This window comes from Eschscholzia californica, unplaced genomic scaffold, assembly GCF_041429995.1.
Source record: "Eschscholzia californica isolate CP2 unplaced genomic scaffold, dmEscCali1.0.p SCAF_3, whole genome shotgun sequence".
Lineage (NCBI taxonomy): Eukaryota > Viridiplantae > Streptophyta > Magnoliopsida > Ranunculales > Papaveraceae > Eschscholzia > Eschscholzia californica.
The window spans coordinates 53,220,261-53,238,697 of NW_028238420.1; the positions used below are offsets into that span (position 1 = coordinate 53,220,261).

Below are 18,437 nucleotides of genomic sequence, written 5' to 3' on the forward strand. Positions count from 1 at the left end.
GGTGGTAGTGGTTCAGGACATTAGAGGATATTTATAAGAGAACATTGAGGGACATTTATAAACAAGAAATTCCCGGATGTTTATGCATAGACAAATGTCTTAGACATTACAAGATATTGAGGTTGTAGATAAAATGTTGGTTGATAGACAAAACTCACTTTTCATCAAGTTTTCCCCTTTCTGACATTCCATGAATTTCATAGTTCACCAGTAAAAACCCTTTTTTTTTTTTGAGCAAAATCAAATCCATATATAATTCAACGTCAATGTCGGATTCAATTTCAAACCTGACATCTCTACCGGAAGAAGTTGCTGAAAAGAATTCAGAAGAAGAACAAGTTCAAAACCTCCCTTCTGCTTTTTCTTCGATTCCAATTCGCCCAGCTACTCAGTAAGACAACTGATCCCCATTTATGATCTCTCATCTTTACCTTCATAATTTTTCAACTTTTGGGTTTAGATCATCATCTTTTTAGATTTCAGTACCAAGACTAGAAGTGAATATGTATAAATTTGACTGTTTTATTTTTGTAATGTTTGTTCATCCTCTAGTAATCTATCAATGCTTGTTTGTCTACTTTCAAGTTTTGTTCACAAAATGATCATGGCATGGATGTAAATCCAATGAGACGAATTGCTTCGCTATCGTGAATGATAAGTTAGGAATTTGATGAGATGGGGTCAAATATCTTTCTTATTTAATCGACACTAGAACAATTTGAAGATAATATGAATGAGATTTTATCGGATCAAGATAAGCAATGTCACGAGAATACATAATTTTTTTTGTGAGATATTACATGTAGAATCAAAGTGTACAATGGGTCTAAACTCTAATGCCGTAAAGCATAGTGAAACATTTTCAAATTCATGCGGCTAGGTGGGTTGGCGCATTTCAAAACCAGCCACCATTAACCTGTTGTGAGCTTGTCTTTAGGTTGTACAAGTAGGCATTCAACTTGTAATTGGATTTCTCCATACAAAATGCACATCGTTAATTTAGTTATGGTGATTATATATTTATTTATTTGATTTATTATTTGTTTTGGTATTCATGGTAATTAACTTATTTTATGTTCTCCAACTGTTGAATAGGACTTCTCTACAAAAGTACGCACCTCTAGAATGGGTAGGCTACTTTGATGAAGAAACCGATGTTAATATTCCAGATTCTGACAATGTGAGTAGAAAGTAATCATTTTATGTCGATCAAATACATATATGTGATAAAGCTAACTCACTCAGCTATTTCTTCTTCGTTTAGGTGTTTCATGTGTATATGGCGGGATCTGAAGGACCGGTTGTCTTTTGTTTGCATGGAGGCGGATATTCAGGGTATACCCTGTCCTTGTTAATATTCACCTTTTCATATCAATGGCTCATTGCACTTTGCATGCTTGGTGAATGTAAAATGCTTTTATTATGCAATCATGAGTATAACATGGTGGCGTTTACTTTGTCTTATTCGTTTGGACAGGCTTTCATTTGCATTGGCAGCAAGAGAAATCAAGGAGAAAGCTCGGGTAGTAGCCATGGACTTGAGGGGACATGGAAAGTCATCCACAAATGATGATCTAGACCTATCTATAGAGGTATGAAGCAAGGAATTAAAAGATGAAAATTCCGGTCAAAAAGACCAAAATTTTCGAATTGTCAAAGTAGGTCCACGAAATGGCACCTGCAACTACGTTGTGCACAATTTCGTCAAAATGATTGGAAATTTTGACCACAATTGCTGGAAATTTCGAAATATTTAAGAAAAACTGAAGGATTTCATGTGTTCCCCTCATATCACCTTTTGATAACTATTCACAGTAAGAACGATAACTTTTGCACATTCAAAATTACCCCCCTACATAACTGCGTAATTGAAGATTACCCCTGAAACTAATTAGAGTCAAGGTAAAAAAAGATTTACGCATCGTTATGGTAATAATCTTGTTATATACAATTGTATCATATTCTACCGCTTCCAGCGATTTGTTAAATTTCCACACTGACCAAAATGTTTCCACTAAATATTTCCATTTTTTGCCGACCGAAACTTACACCGAAACCAAAATTTCATTCTTTGGTATAAAGTATAATACCAAGAATATGGTGTCAGCCTTAAAGATATCCGCTCTAATAAAGCGAATCGTAACCCCAAGGTGGCCTGAAGGTGTAAGCCTTGTGTTAGTTTCAAAATCTAATTAATATTTAACGCATCTTCAAACTCGCGCTTTCAATAACTTTATGAAGTTAAAGCACCTTGAGGACGTAGAAAGAGAATGAGAATTAACAAATAAATAGAGAAAATACACAATAAAACAATAGTTGAGGCGATGTTAAGACATCTGAATCAATGTGTTAAGTGCGAAGCAGTATCGAGGCGAGCCTTAAAGGGTGCCTCTTGTCCCTTGACCAACTTGTTAAACATTGGTCACTAAAATTACGAAGACCAATTTTTTTTTTTTATCGTTGTGCTCATTATTTAAACTTTGTTTCTTGAAACTCTTAAAGTGTCCAAGATATTACCACTCTAGATGAAAGCTTAAACTTCATTACCAACTAATTGCAGACTCTCAGCAATGATGTTTTGGCTGTTCTAAAGGCAATGTATGGAGATTCTCCGCCTGCAATTGTGCTTGTTGGTCATAGGTTTGTGCCCCTTAAGCGTTCTTGTTATATAATTCTTCTTTATTAGTAAGACTAAAAATTTCATGTAAAAGAACAACGAAGACTTAGTCTGTTTTCACCTCAATAGTGCCTTTGAGGTGAAAACATTACTTTAAGTTTCAGCTTTCAATTACTCTGCGAAGGTTTCATGATCAAGAAATTGATGAAAGCATTGTCTCCCTATTTCTACTCTTCTATTGGGCAGAATGAAAGGACGGCCCACGGATCTACATTGTAGATTATTTATAAATGAATTCTATCGATGATTCAAGTTAAATTTCTTGCGTTTTTTTACAGTATGGGTGGTTCAGTTGCAGTCCACGTAGCTGCGAGGAGAGCTATACCTAAATTGGCTGGGCTGGTTGTTGTCGATGTTGTAGAGGTATCCTTTCCAGCCAAACCATGTCAAATATTTATAACAGGACTTCCTACATATTAGCCACGGCTATCATAACGATGAATACTCTCATTTCAGGGAACGGCAATTGCTTCTTTGTTTCATATGCAGAAAATTTTATCAAGCAGAATGCAGCATTTTCCCACCCTTGAAAAAGCGGTACCTGCGCAATAGCTTCAAATTTTTATCTCTTCGTCTAACTTGCTTACATTAGCTGATACCCTATATTGGTTATCCCATGTATAAAAACGTTGTTGTCGATGCGAAACAGCATGAATTTGTTTAGCTGTGCAATGAGGTATAAAATAATTGATGTGAACATGTTGGTAGAAGCTCCAAGGGAGTATTGTACCAGTTCTTATTAAAGGGGGCGTTTATTTCAGTTAAGTAGTTGAGAGCATTTTTTCATTATTTGGTTAGTCCCCCCTTTAGTTAGTATGTAGGTGGTGGCTTTTCTTCTTGTTCCTCTTTTGGTCAGGGATATTCTGTACTACTTTTGTCGTAAAGAGAAGTTCCATGTGAAAGAAATGGAGTGCCTTGTTATCTTCAGTATATACCTTCATTCAGAAATTTTAAGATTCCTGCAGAAAAGTTGAATCGAATATAGTGAATTTCAGCTCCATCTTATAGTTTACATGTTATTCCTTCATGTTCCTGTGGTTCGTACTTTTTATGTGATTTATAAGTATACTTATCCATCAATTTCTGACTAGATTGAATGGAGTGTGAGAGGAGGGTCGTTAAGGAATGTTGAATCCGCTCGGCTATCTATTCCCTCCACGTTAAAATTTGACGACTCAAAGAAATGGTAAGAGTTTGCATATTTGGTACCTATAGGTCAGGTCAGTTGCAAAACAGTGTGTGTATTGTATCTTTACTCGTTTCAGGCCGTTTAGTGATCCTTTTACTATGTATATTTAGTTATTAAAAGAATAATATGAAAGAATCCCTACCACATTTTCAAAAAAAAAATCCCTAACCACACTGCTCCAGCGGTGGCATTACCATCAACACACAGAACAGCACCAGTACAATAACCGCCAATGCCATCAAATATTTATTTTTTTGTCGTAATAATAAAGTTTTCAGGAAGTGGTTGACCGGTTGTTAACATTTATGTAGTCTAATGATTTTTATATAATTATGTATTGCACAAGTATTTCATACGTAAAAATAATTAGAATTTTACAGAGTGTCGCCTACGCTATTTCATGTATCTTGTTGGTTAATCTGTAGTTTCTGTACTTGTATGCTTTTGATAAGCAAAACAAGTTTCTGATTTTGAAGATGTGTTGCAGTTATACTTACCGAACACGGCTAGAAGAGTCAGAACGATATTGGCGAGGTTGGTAAGTAAAATAGTTTCCTGTAATGACTACAAACGTTTTACCAATTTAATGTATTATCATACTCTAATCGTGCTGTTTTGTCGGTCGTCAAAACCCGAACTGGAAAATAGATTCAGTGGTTAAAATCGTTCTGAATACGAAAAAGAAGAAGAAAAAATTATAAATTTAATGTAAAATAGTACACACTAATATCTCGTCACTTTATCTTTTGCTAACTCAACAACATTTTCTTAATATTCAGGTATGAAGGTCTCTCAGATATGTTTTTGTCTTGTCCTGTACCAAAGCTCTTACTTCTAGCAGGAACAGACAGACTAGACAGGTTATTTCATACATAGTTCTAATTATTTGTTTTATCTAATAGTAGTGGACAACTTTAATGGCATTAAATTTGTTGTTTCTTGTTACCATCGTCCGAACGTTAAATATAGGTTCTGTTATGGGTGGCAATTACTTTATCAATAAGTTTGTTAATTCTAAGTCCCTTCCTTTGGTACACGAAATCGACATGTGTAGGGAGTTTCTTCCCAGGCTATTTTGTACTTTATCATCTATGGGCTTATGTTACATTCAATTTTCTCTATCGATGGATGAGTTTCTTTTGTGTAATTTCTCTATCTACCAGAGTAGTAAAGACAATACATTAGCTGAGTTATAACCGTTAACCCCGAAAGAACTCTAGAAGGTTAGAAAAGTAGATAATAGAATAGTAAAAAAAAAAAACAGATATACTATGCATGATTTGTGAACCTCAGGGTTTGAATCTTACTGTTTCACAAAAAAAGCTCTGCTTGATGTTTTCATCATAATAATGCACTCAAATCAGAAGCAACTAGTTCACGGTTTTTTAATTTAACTTTTCAATGTTAACAGATCTCTCACTATTGGTCAGATGCAAGGAAAATTTCAAATGATTGTCGTTCGACACACTGGTCATGCTATACAGGTCCTTCTTCTACCATTTTCCGTACCTTAGACGTTTCTGGGTTTACCCACTTGAGCTTGTTAAATATTGCAGGAAGATGTACCAGATGAGTTTGCTTCTCTTATTCTCAACTTCGTTTCTCGAAATAGAATTGGTCCCAATGGCGTTGAGGTTGGTATTCTAACTTCAACACTGTAGCAAGTACCTGTAATTCACATTTACATGTCTCTGCACTATGATCTTTTGCAGATACCAGGCCTTCGCCGTCCGCAACAGTAGTCACTCTACAATCACTTATACCCAGAAGAGATCAGAGGTTTATAGCTTATAGAGATTTTCATTTAATTCGACTCTGGTATCTTTAGAGGAATTTCAGTTTAGATTTTGGAAACTTCTGGATCATAGAAATAAAAATTGTTCTGTAGTAACTAAAAACAACGCAGTGATGGTAGTTTGACGGGGGTGTTGAGCAACAGAGTGGTGGTGGAAGCGGAAGTGACTAGTGATGGTTATGCTTTAACTGTTGGAGGAGTGGTGGTGATAGATGCTTGAACTGAAAAACAAGTTATTTCAAATATAATTGTACTAATGTATGTCCGTGTTGTTGAACGTGTTTTGTCGAAGTAACTTTTATATAGTTCTCTTTTACTATGTTTTTGTACACTCTTTACTAACTTCCATAATAATGCTTTAATGAATAGCCCATTCTGTAAACCAATTTTTGTGCTTTGGGTATCCCATGATCTAAATGTTATTTACTCTTAAGTTTTTATTCCTTCAGTTTTGGCTCAGAGTTACACCTTTCTTACTTTAGCAGTTTTGCTGCTCACACTATGTTAACACTAGTTTTTGCATTTACCTACAGAAATCAAAGCTTGCCCCCTTGGCACCTTTTTGTTTTCCTGAAAACGTCCATGGAAAGAGTCAGATTAGGGTTTTCAGCTGAAATGTTTCATGATTGTAACTAACACTAATAATTGGAAAGAGTCAGATTACGGTTTTCTCTCATTTTGATATCGTCGAGAACCAGTCCTTAGTCTCTTTTTGTTTTAATATTTTGATATTTTATCACCAAAACCCAATTCCTAAAGAAAACGTGATAGTTCTAAGTTTTAGAATAGGTTTGATTTAGTCTCTGCGGATTGACCCTGGTTTTCCACGATATTACACTTGACGCCCGTGCACTTGCAAGTGTAAACTTTTTGGGACGGTCAAGTTTTTGGCGCCCGTGCACTTGCAGGTGTAGCCCAATTCCTAAAGAAAACGTGATAGTTCTAAGTTTTCGAATATGTTTGACTTAGTGACCCGGTCTTACCGGGATATTACTACTTCAAGACATAAGAGATAGCTGCAGACATACAAGAAATCTTCATCAAATAAAAAAGGAAATGTATTAGAACACAATTACTGAATTTATCCTATGAAAATTTGTCCTTATTAAAATCATCAAAACTAACCTCTTTACATGTAAAATTTACCACAAAACTGGTTTAACAACAAATACCCCTCATCTTTCTTTTCCTGTATAAAAATGTCAGGAAATGTTTTTAAGAGGGAGCATAGGTTGGCCTGGAGCTGGTGGAGAAGCTGGTGGAGATTCAACTTGTAATCTATGAGCCATTTCAGGAGAAAATAGACTGATCTCTTCAAAAACATCGGAATTTGGAATAGCTTCGTCCTTCATCATTGCCCGAAATGAGATCGATCCCCGATTGGTTGAACTATCAGAATTTCTCCCAATACTAATATCTGGACTTGCCTCGTGAAGAATCTGATTGGCGATAAATGTTTCATTTTGATCATCCATGGATGGACTTTGTCCATTCTCGGAATCTCCGAAACCTCTTAGGGCAAAAGAATCTGCAATAGGATAGTAAACGAGCAAGCATATACTCAAACCAGCACAAAATAACAGCAAAAGGAAAGAGGAGAATATAATAGCTTCGAACGAAAAATTCTCTGGAGAGGATAGTACAGAGAAACCAAGCAAGAGAACCCTTAATGGAAAAACCCCAGAGATGATGGATATTAATATGACAGCTCTTCTTCGCAAACCCCTATTAATTGCGGAAGAAACCATTCGCCTACCAAGCAATATCAGATACCCAGTTATAAGAGTGGAAAAGATTCCAAGGAGAATGGTGCTCAATAAAGGGTAAGTGCATAAGGCAATTTTGTGATTATCTTCTGTTTTTGAAGTAGATGTACTGATGAAGTAATGTGGCATTTGCTTCCAACCATAGCTCTTTTCTTTGTTAAAGTTTGGTCCTGTAAAAATAACAACGCATTGAAGAACAAACAAAGGGAGGCAACTGAGAAGAACATAACCTATTGTTTTCAGATTCCAATGCTTGCTTAGAGCCCCTGATTCCCTCTTCTGCAATGATGCGCGAAGAAGAAACACAATGGTTAGGAACAAACATGGTTCTGCAAACCCTAAATTCGAGAGAATGTAATACTTGCATAGATCCTCCTGCCATTTGAAGCTGAGGTTATGTAATACACGTTCACCCCGTTTCAACAAACTTAACCGAACAATTTCTCCGAACCCCCACCAAAACACATAGAGAATTAGAGTGACCCGGATGATCCAAGGTCTATTAAAGTAACATAGCCGAACAAAACCTTGCCTTCTGATATTAATATGGAAGTAGACTGAATACACGATGCAAAGTAGTCCGAAGAGAACCAAGAGAGATAAAAGACATATTGTTACCACACCGAATGCATCGGCAACAAGACTGGTCAGGGGCATTACCCGAATCACAGATTCTACGCATACTCTCTGCTAGCATGGAGACGGGAAGTGTCTCTAGGGAGTAGGGAGACGTCAAAGCTTACTTCTCATAACTATTACAATGAGAAAGAAGCCTCCACATAATTCATATAATCCTCGAGCATATGGAATCACAACAAAGATATAGTAAACAGAACCTTTTCTTTCATCAACTCCATTTAGAGTCGTCTTTTTGTATTCATCCACAAGTTCTAAGATCTTGATCAGCTAAACAAATTCATCTACTTCCACAATTTTCCAAATTGACTAGTTAGATATCAAAGTCTGAAGTAGTCCAAGCTTGGGTATGTCGATTTTTTGTTTAATAATACCTAGAATTAAAATTAGAATCAAAATCAGAAAAATCAAGAAACTAACAATAACAAGAATAATGTATAATCCATAACCCTAACTAACTGTTGTAATTAACTTAAATTATAACAAAAATCACACAAATTTCTAATATTTCAAGATTAATCAAATTCATATTCAACCCTAAAATCTCATTTCTATACACAAAACTCATGAATTTTTCACACACATTCAAGATAAACAAACAATAATATCAAATCTTTAAGTAAAGAAGCAAAAGTACCTGGAAATAGAATTAGTTATATACTACATTATATCATCTGACAGATTTTGTTGTTAAGAATCTGGATCTGTAAAACTCAAATGGAGATAATAGGTTTTGAAGGACAAAAGCGAAACCCTAGAAGTTGAACAGAGCCGTTAAGAGCAGCACAATATGATGAGAGAGAGAGAGAGAGAGTAGAGAGAGAAGTGAGGAAGAGAGAAAAGGTGGGAAGGGGAGAGAGAGGCTTTGGTTGCTGACAGGCTGTCTCCAGTTGTGTTTTCCCTAACCTTTCTGGCTCTCGTTAAATGAAATAGTTAATTTCATTTTGGCCCCTAGAAATGACCAGCTTTCAGAATAGCTCTTTTTTGTAATTTTTTGTTAGTCGAATAGAAATGACCAGCTTTCAGAATAACTCTTTTTTGTAATTTTTTGTTAGTCGACTTTAACGGATGATATTTTCTTTCCATTTCTACCTCCCTTTCAAAAGTATACCCTTTTTGAACTTTTTCTCTTTCTTCGTTTCAGATAGGGTTGTCTGCCAGTGGGCGGAAGACGACCCCATCGTCAGACATCAAAAAGAACTATTATTTATTTTTTTTTCCTCTTCTCCTTCCATTACCACCAGCACCAGTCGACCACCACTTCCATCTCATTCACCATTGTCTCTCTTCTTTGTTCACCATATCTCTCTTTTTTCTACCTCTTTCTTTTTTTATTTCTCTCTTTGTCTTCTCTCTCTATAAACTATCATAACAACGAAGTTCCTCTTTGTATATGACACAACAACAAATATGCCCAATTTTACAGTTGTGTTACTAGTTTTAGGTATGCCCCCTTTTTAATCTTTCACCCACTTTGCTTAATAACGTATTTATTTTGTTAGTATCTAAGGATTCAAAAAACGGTCATCAGCTGACTAGCGTAGATAAGTCAAGAAAAGATCGAAAGTCCAACGGGTCAACCTGTACCAAGGCAACATGACCGTTGAGCCCGAAGAAGTATGTCACTTAAGTCCAAAACCGGGAGGTCGGTAAGATCGTCTTAAGAGCCTCCGACTTGTCTTGCCTAAAATACAACCAGGCGTGTCTTGGGATTTACGAGAAAACTAGGGGGTCCATGTCAACAAGGTCGATATCTTAAGCTCGAAACATCGGAAGGTAAAAGCGTGTCTCTCTTACCGATTTAATCCTGAATCTTATCAAAGATCTCAGTCGATGAAGATCTCGAATGTTTTACCTAACTTGGGTTTCTAGAGTCTCCAAAGGAGGAAACATCTCCTAGACTCAAAAATATATCTATTAAGGTATCTAAAACAGAGGAACTCCTAACACATCTAAGATACGAGATAAACTCAAAAGGAAATCATAAATCTCTTAACTACCGAATAATAGTCTTAATCTCAAACGGTGGATCTCAACCGCCTCATCGTCAAAGTCTATTAACAGTCGGTCCAAAGCAACCTATAAAGGATTTCAAATCACCTCGAAGAAGGCGCGTGGAAATTGGAATACACATTCACAAAGAATTCCAAGATTCATTCAATATTTAGTTCTTTAACTGCAAAGGACAATCTGGTTGTCTTAAACTGTCTTGAGAGTCAGAGAGGTTCCAAACTCTTTGCAGGTTTTCCCCCAGATTTTCGGGGGCGAGAATCGAGGAACAAATCGATCGATCATGACGAAATCGAAGGTTGCCGATTCATATTTCTGACTCATATAAGGTTGACAAATTGTGACATCAACAGTATCGTTACGGGATAGGGATTTTGTTGCTCTATAATTGCAAGAACTATTTGTAGTATTAGAACTATGGTTTCGATATATGAGTTATTTTAGCTATATCTGTATGAAGACGAGAATGAGAATGAGAATGAGTGAGGGAGAAGTAAATAGTTATATCAAAGATAGAGAGAGAGAGGGGGAGTGAGAGAGTGGGGTGAAAGTGGGGTGAGGGAAAGATTGTGAGGTCAAAAGATACGAAGGTGGTCGACTAATAATTGCAGAAAAAAATATTTTTATAACAAAAAAGTTGGTGCCTTCCTCCATCGATCTTAGACCTCAAAAGGACGAGGAAAGAGCTAAAGGACAATGAGAGTATCACGTTTAAAAGGAAATGGTATAAAGGAAAAAATCAATGTTAGAGTTGAGGACGAAAAACTACAAAAAAAAAAGGAGTTATTTCGGAAGTTGTGCAACTTTGGAGTGAGGGGTGGGGATGCAATCAACCATAGCCAAATGTTTGTTTGGCTATTTGAAGAACCTACCAGACATAACTAAGAATGCCGATAGAATGCTTTCGGGTTACCAAATATATTGTTAAATAAATGAGATTATGGTGTAAGTCATTCTACGTAGGCCGAGCCACAACAACCGATTGTTTCCACAATTTAATAATAGTAGTTTTTGTTAGGTGGTTGATTCGGGATATACTTTCAGAGTAGACAGTGTAGACTTTGTCAACCATAGTCGACCTTAATTGATTTGGTGAGAGCAACTCCATTTTCACCTGAAAAAGATAACCTTCTTACAGTTTACTCCCTAATCTTAATTATCTTCACCAATTGTATATATAGATACAAGATAAATTACAAGCATGTTAGTTTTGGTGGTGAAAATGAAATTATCCCCACCAAGTGAACTGAGGTCTAACTCTAGATGGCAAAGTCTATAAGCCTTAGATCTTTAAAGGCTTATAGATTAATGTATCACTACAACCCCTTTGGAGTGCTAGTATTTAATATGTTTATGGTCTGGAATGTGTGTAGAAGTCAAGGGACAACACTTTCATCTCTGTTATGATGTGTTTGCAAGGGCATATAAATCAATCTCATAACAACATAACAGTGGAGGCATGTGTTGCCCTTGATAAGGGATTAGACATTTTTTTCCTACTAACGAATTTGTAGGTTGTCGCCCAAAAGAGTAGACAAAATCTATTAGCTTGGAAGCTTGGCCTACACAATAGTATACCGCGTTATTAACACAACAATACCTTATGAGAGTGTATTGTCAATCCTGCATTAGTGACGTGATGTCTTTTATAAGAGTTAAGTCCCAGTTTCTCAATCACCTATTTTAAAATCATGAGATCCTAAAGTGCCACACCAGATGGTATCCTACTAGCGAGAAGAATGCCCTTCACTACGATCTACGTTAGTCGTTACAAAACATTGATACATCATTAAGATGTGATAAACACGATAACCACATAAGTTAAACCAATAATTAAAGAGGTCTAAAGTCCGACAACAAAAAATCTAAACGTCTGACAACATCTACTTTATTTTGGTGCCTAAATTATATGAGATAAATCTTGGTGATAAACTGCTTCCACCGAAACTCGATCTGACGACTTCATGGGCTTAAGAGGGATGTCCAAGCACTACACCAACGAGTGGTGGACTCCGTTGGAATTTGGATGTAACATTGTCCATAAAAGTATAGGGCTATTTTGGTGAATATAAAAGAAGAAGAAAATTTTGACGGTCGAAGGGAACACCAAAGATTGCCAGTGGGACGCCAAGTGGTGTGGGGTTGTTGTCCCTACGATCTTTGGTGTCTCCGTCTTCCTTCCACCACCACCAGTCCACCACCACCACCACGACAACGACCACCACCCACCTCCATTAAATTAAAACACGCCTAATCAAGAACAAAAGCGGAAACCTCATTCATCTCAAGTTTCATTACTTGACATTTTCTTCTCGATTTCTTCTCCATCCAAATTGTTTCACATTTGATCTTCAAAACTCGAAGAAGTTTCCTTCACGAGTTGAAGTTTTGGTCTTGAAATTTTCTTGTATGATCAAGAATAAAATGGCAGGAGTTTATAGTCATGTGGCTTGTGGATGCTGGAAAACATCAATTACAAATTCAGATAGAGATTTAAAGTCTTCTTCTTCTTCATCGTCAATTCGAGCCATTAATGGACGACAGATAGGTTCAACACATACGAGGGTTTTAAGACCTTTTGAGGTAAAAATAATCATTACTACGAGTTAGATCTTTTCTATGGGCTTATTTGTTTCAGATTCTCGAATTTCTCGTTATGTGAATCTCGAAAATTAGTCAGTGAATTTGGAATCTTATGTTGGTGTTTGGTTCAGGAATCAGGACCACTGTCACATTTTCATAAGAACAGAAGATCTTTTATATATATATATATATATATATATATATATATATATATATGAGTTGAAGAATGGGAAAGATAAGAAATGCAGTTATATCCTCTGAATTATAAAATATCCCTGATTATGTTTTGAATAATATTTGGGTATCTGTAGTCTGTACTTGCAAGTTGAAAAATTTAGATAAAATGCCAACCTTAGTATCCATTTCGGAGTATCTTGTCATCAGAGGTGGTAGCTGTAGTTTGTGGGGATTTTATCGTTCTCGTAACTAACACCGCTGGTTGGGAAAATGTTGTTGATCTACTGATGAACTTTCAATTTTTCTGTTCGGGATTAGTTTTGGTCTGTCTGTACACTTGAATACCCAAAATTTCACCTTTTGACTTTTGATGGGAACCTTAATTTTGAGTAGATTAAATCCTAGTGTACCTTGTATATCATAATTACAAGTAGAGACTCTATTTCACGCATGGAACTGATCCATGACCACTTAAATGAACAAAGAACCCAAAGATTATCATCCTTAACCTTTCCTACTTAGTCTGCATTCAATTGTTATGCCTAAATTGGACAATTTAACCCCCGTCTTGCTTCAAGTATTGTAAGAGATGATGGGTTTGTTTGGATGGTTTGGTCATTTTGAGAGGTTATACGTTTTCTTTCCATTCACTAACTTTACGTAAACCTAATTGATACAAGATTATCTTGTCGAAGGTACTTATGTTGATGGATTAACATGAAAATAAGGCATCAACATTATTAAACAGTCTGGTTTTCTTGCTATTCACTTTGCACCACACTTATTGTTATTTTCGTCTCTAAGGTACATAAGCTGTTGTAAGGTAAGTTACTAGTCTGTGATTCACTCAATATTCTTTCATCGATTTCAGGAAGACATGTTTCATTTCACGAGATTAGCTCTAATCAACTCAAGGAAGGCATCTCATAAACATGTCGAATCAAGTAGCCGTATGGCTTTATTAAGTGAGAGCCTTGTACATCCTGGAGATGTGCTCGATCTTCCTCAAATATTGGTAACAAAAAGTTGCCACTCATTCTTCTTTAATCCAAGTGTTACAAAGATTTATTTCCATGAAAACGTTATGTTGTAGAATAGAGTGATGGCAGACTTTTGGTCTAATGACTAATGGTATTATTTCTTTTCTTTTTTTCACAGGCATACGATCTTGTTCAAGGACCACTAGTAAGTTTGTTATTGTTTCTGAGTTACTTTAATAGATAGGGTCTGGTAAAATAGTTGTACAGCTTTTAACAAAAAAAAGGTAAAATAGTACAGCTTCATTTGCCTTTCCGCTGTATAATATTTGAGATCTAGGTGTCATAGATATGCTCCTGATTAAACTTTATATAACTTATAAGAACCGAGAACTAGCTCAAACATCTGTAAAATATAACTATCAATATAATACATGGATTCAGTGATAAAACCGTATAGGAAATTACAGAGAATTCTCTTTTTCAAATATCAATAATCAATAGTTGGATCACCATGGGAAAAGAAAAATGTAATTTTGATGATTAAAATTATAAATTCCTTTATCGTTCTTTTTTTTTATGTGATTAAGTCAAACGATTTGCTTAACTGCAGTAGCTAGCTAACATTTGTTGTAGGTTAGATGGAGTTCTACGGCAGACAAGTCGAGACCTGATCCACCAACTGCCGTTCTTCTACATGGTATTCTCGGGGGAAGAAAAAATTGGGGTAGGTAGCCTTTGCACAGTTAGTATCATCTTATACAGTGTACAAGAGAATGCACCTGTTTATGCTTTCTCTATACTCTGTATGAGATGATACTATATGTGCTTAACTTTCTACGAAGTAGATTCTTCTATAGTAACCTTTTTTTGTGCTTTCCTTTTCTAGTTCTCTGATTTTCACAAGCTATAATGGTTTTACATTTCGTATAATTAAATTACTCTCTACTTCTTTAGATCATCAGTTCCTCACTACAAATTGTATTGTACTTTGCAGCATCCTTTGCTCGAAGATTAGCCCAAGAATTCCCAACATGGCAGGTATAAATGTACAATAGATCAGTTGAATTCCTTCATCTTTGAAATTTTGTTTGTGGGAACTTTTATCTCGTCATTAAGATCCTAGTTATAATAGATTTCCAGCAGTGATTCTTCTCTAGCTCAGAATATTGAGAGCTCATGCATCTTACTGTTTTTGTTGTTTGACACATCAACTTTACCAGATTGATCTTATTTTGGGAGTAATGGAGAATCACGTTTTAGTTTGGTCAGGATGTATATTGTATCCTTGTTCCTTCATTTTTTTATGTTTTCTCACCTTAGTTGGATTTCCTGTCCTTCTAGGGTGCTTTTCTTGAATGGATCTTGTATAGTCTCTTCTTTTCTAGTATATATTCATTTGGAGTTTCGGAAATAGGGAATTAAATTTGAAACCAATCGGTTATAATGTAGTCTTTAAGTGAAACTGTATGTTCGTTCCATCAGTAACATCCAATGATTAACTTGTCCTCATTTATGAAGGTAAAATTAATGATTTAATCAACTACCTTGATGCAGTTTTTGTTGGTAGATTTGCGTTGTCATGGTGATTCATCATCCATTAAGAAGAGGGGGCCTAATACTGTCGCATCAGCTGCTCTTGATGTCTTAAAGCTAGTATGTAACTGACCAATAGTAGTAATCTTTATTCAGACTTTTGCTCTTTAGGCTTTCTATAAGCCATTTCATGATGTTTATTAACCTTTAAATTAGTAATCATTTCCTGTATTTCATGATGTCTCTGACAGACACGAGTATAAGAATACCTAACACAACAAGAAAACAGTATGGTGTCCGTGTTATATAGCTGAACAACAACCACAATGACCACCACTGCCAGCGGCAAAAATGTCCTCTATTTTGTGTACTGTAGGACGTAAAAAAAATGAAAAAGGAAAACATTAATTCTTACTGCTTTGCAGTCCAACAGACCGATAAACGGATATTTTTCCTCATAGGAACCATGTTTTTAGAGCTTTGTTAGAAATCAGAAATGGTCCAAGAAAAGCCATTGCCAGTAGCTGAAAGATAAATATTGATGAACTTTTTTCACTTATGGTTTAATATGTACCTGACTCATTTCTTCGGTTTTCAATGGAGTAGGTTGGACAACTTAAAGTAACTCCTCGTGTTTTAGTTGGTCACAGCTTTGGAGGGAAAGGTGTGATTTTTTTTCTGCTACTTCTAAATGTCAACACCTTATATTAAGATGATCATAACCCTCACTCTTAAAAATTACGTGTAAGATTTTAAGACTGTAAATTTACTAACATTTTCACTTGTTCGCAGTTGCTTTGAGCATGGTTGAACAAGCTGCAAAACCTCTTGCAAGGCCTGTCAAAGTAAGATAAAACTCTCCCAGATGTTTGGTTTAACTGCAAGTATAATGGATTAATGGCCTCAATTTCTTAGATGAATTGCATTCCGTATCACATTCTAAATGTTATTTCCTCTTGTCCATATCTTTTGTAAAGGTTTGGGTTCTGGATGCTACTCCTGGAAAGGTTCGTCCTGGTGGAGACGGAGAAGACCATCCTGGAGAGCTTATTGCCTTCCTAAGTACATTGCCGAAGCAGGTACTTTTTCTGTTTCCTTCAAGTAGTCGAGGTTTGATCTTAGCACTAAATGGTAGTATACTACTGCACAAGTATACAGTGTTTATCTGGTAACTTCCTCAGATATGCAACACATCATGGATCCACGAACAATATATGGTCGGTATTCAGTGTAAAAGTTAAAGCTTCAACTTTAGCTCCCAATTCCTTGATTTATTGATCGAACTGCATTTCTCAAGTTCTACCTTTAGTTAGATAAAGATCCCTAACCCAATATATTACTCTTTAGTTTCTTGTGGTTAACTTTTTGTGTCATATAATTGATATTCTTTCATTTATGCTGCTCTTCACTTCTCTGTTTTTTATAACTAGTTGTGTGTATCGTTTCGGACAGGTTTCTTCAAAACGTGATATTGTAGCCGCTCTCGTCCAGGAAGGCTTTTCTAGAGATGTAGCTCAGGTATACTACAAGAATCAGCACTTTTAGATTGTTACAGTTACCTTTTTACTTGCTAACATCCTATTTCATTTATTCTGATATTTGTGTAATTACTTCCTCATTTGGTATCAACGCCACTGCTGAGTTAGATTTAGTTGAGCTCTTTGGGCTAGTCTGCTAGAGTACACAGTGATACAGAAACATGTAGGGTCTGACAAGCAACCGATAATGGTGCCTACGGAACATACTATAACTACCTCGCTGGTGAGGTTTGAGGGTTGTTGAGTGATATCTTGGGGAGAAAAGTTTTTTCTCTACAACTACTATTTGATACGTGGATACTTTTCGTGATATCCTAAATTTTCAGAGTAGGTTTCTCATCACTTGTATCCTTGTCTTTATCAGTGGGTGGTAACTAATCTCCGTCAGACTGGTTCTTCATCTTCAAATTTCTCGTGGATCTTTGATCTCAATGGCATTGCTGAGATGTACAAATCATACGAAGAAACAAACTTGTGGTACTGTAATCCTTCCGGCTAGGCCGTTCTTACTCTTTCTTTATCCTGCATTCGAGATCATCCTACATTTTCTTGTTCATAATCTTGAAAGAAGTCGAGTTGAGCTCATGACTGTACTTCTCTTAATACAATCTATACAGGGAATTTGTGGAGAGTGTTCCTCGAGGTGTGCATGTCAATTTCTTAAAAGCTGAAAGAAGCTTGCACAGATGGGCACTTGAAGATCTTCAGAGGATTCATGCTGCTGAGGAGCTCGCTGCAGACGAGGCAGGTGGTGTTCAAATGCATGTGCTTGAAGATGCTGGGCATTGGGTACGTTACCATCTGGTCTACATATAACGTTTCTAGTCTCAATACCAGCCACATTTTCTCTGGTTTATGCTACCAATTTCACATGGTACATGATGACCCTACCTAGACCACCTCAGGCTTCTCCACTTGGCAGGAGCCAAGTCCACCAGTAGGCCTAGCCGACATGTAAGAGAAGGTAACCTATGTCTTAAAAGTTTTTCTAAGCAATGTGAAACAAAGTTAACTAATGACGGCACACAAGCCTTCGGTCGCATTATTCATTCCGTTTCTTATGCCCTGATATTGACCTAATAGATCCATTTTCTCAAGGGGTATGCTGAAAACTGATCCAAGTTTCTGATGCTTAATTACATAATCTGAGCGTTCTTATCCTATAGCTAAACACTTGACCTCCAAAACAGAAATCAGCCATGCTTTCCTAATCAAACATGACAAAACCTTAAATATCTATTAGTAATCTGATGAGCTTTCATACACTAATTTGGCAGGTTCATGCTGATAACCCAGATGGTCTTTTCAGGATTCTTTCCTCTTCATTTCATTAAGAGCCCAAATTTCAAAAACAGCTCTGGGATCTATATGTCTTGTAGAATTGGTACAAATTAATCTTCTCTCTCTCATGTAGTTTGTGTAGCTAGTTCTCCATTCTCTCACTTGCCTATTGATGACACAATGCCAATCCTTTATTTATTTCTTTATAAATTACTCTATTCATGTTCTCATCTCTTCTATAAGGGCATATAGAGCACACGTGAGCACACACA

General features: G+C 36.2%; 3 protein-coding genes across 3 annotated transcripts; 2 read left to right on the plus strand and 1 right to left on the minus strand.

Annotated features, from left to right (window-relative positions):
- Positions 1 to 68: 68 nt before the first annotated feature.
- Positions 69 to 6,043, plus strand: LOC147551807 (esterase/lipase/thioesterase family protein). Its single transcript, XM_086670275.1, has 13 exons — positions 69 to 391; positions 1,096 to 1,180; positions 1,265 to 1,335; positions 1,478 to 1,592; positions 2,561 to 2,640; positions 2,956 to 3,040; positions 3,134 to 3,214; positions 3,769 to 3,863; positions 4,354 to 4,404; positions 4,646 to 4,726; positions 5,278 to 5,350; positions 5,423 to 5,500; positions 5,579 to 6,043. Exons 1-13 carry the CDS (start codon positions 267 to 269, stop codon positions 5,606 to 5,608), a joined length of 1,050 nt encoding a protein of 349 aa, XP_086526401.1. The 5' UTR covers positions 69 to 266; the 3' UTR covers positions 5,609 to 6,043.
- Positions 6,044 to 6,686: 643 nt separating this feature from the next.
- Positions 6,687 to 8,230, minus strand: LOC147551808 (uncharacterized). The gene has a single exon (XM_086670274.1). It carries the CDS (start codon positions 8,082 to 8,084, stop codon positions 6,864 to 6,866), a length of 1,221 nt encoding a protein of 406 aa, XP_086526400.1. The 5' UTR covers positions 8,085 to 8,230; the 3' UTR covers positions 6,687 to 6,863.
- A 3,904-nt stretch (positions 8,231 to 12,134) lies between these two features.
- LOC147551809 (alpha/beta-Hydrolases superfamily protein) lies at positions 12,135 to 18,393 on the plus strand. Its single transcript, XM_086670279.1, has 13 exons — positions 12,135 to 12,656; positions 13,705 to 13,848; positions 13,992 to 14,018; positions 14,447 to 14,537; positions 14,808 to 14,851; positions 15,368 to 15,466; positions 15,953 to 16,010; positions 16,139 to 16,191; positions 16,324 to 16,425; positions 16,799 to 16,864; positions 17,249 to 17,361; positions 17,502 to 17,673; positions 18,162 to 18,393. Exons 1-13 carry the CDS (start codon positions 12,483 to 12,485, stop codon positions 18,216 to 18,218), a joined length of 1,200 nt encoding a protein of 399 aa, XP_086526405.1. The 5' UTR covers positions 12,135 to 12,482; the 3' UTR covers positions 18,219 to 18,393.
- The last annotated feature ends 44 nt before the right edge of the window (positions 18,394 to 18,437 follow it).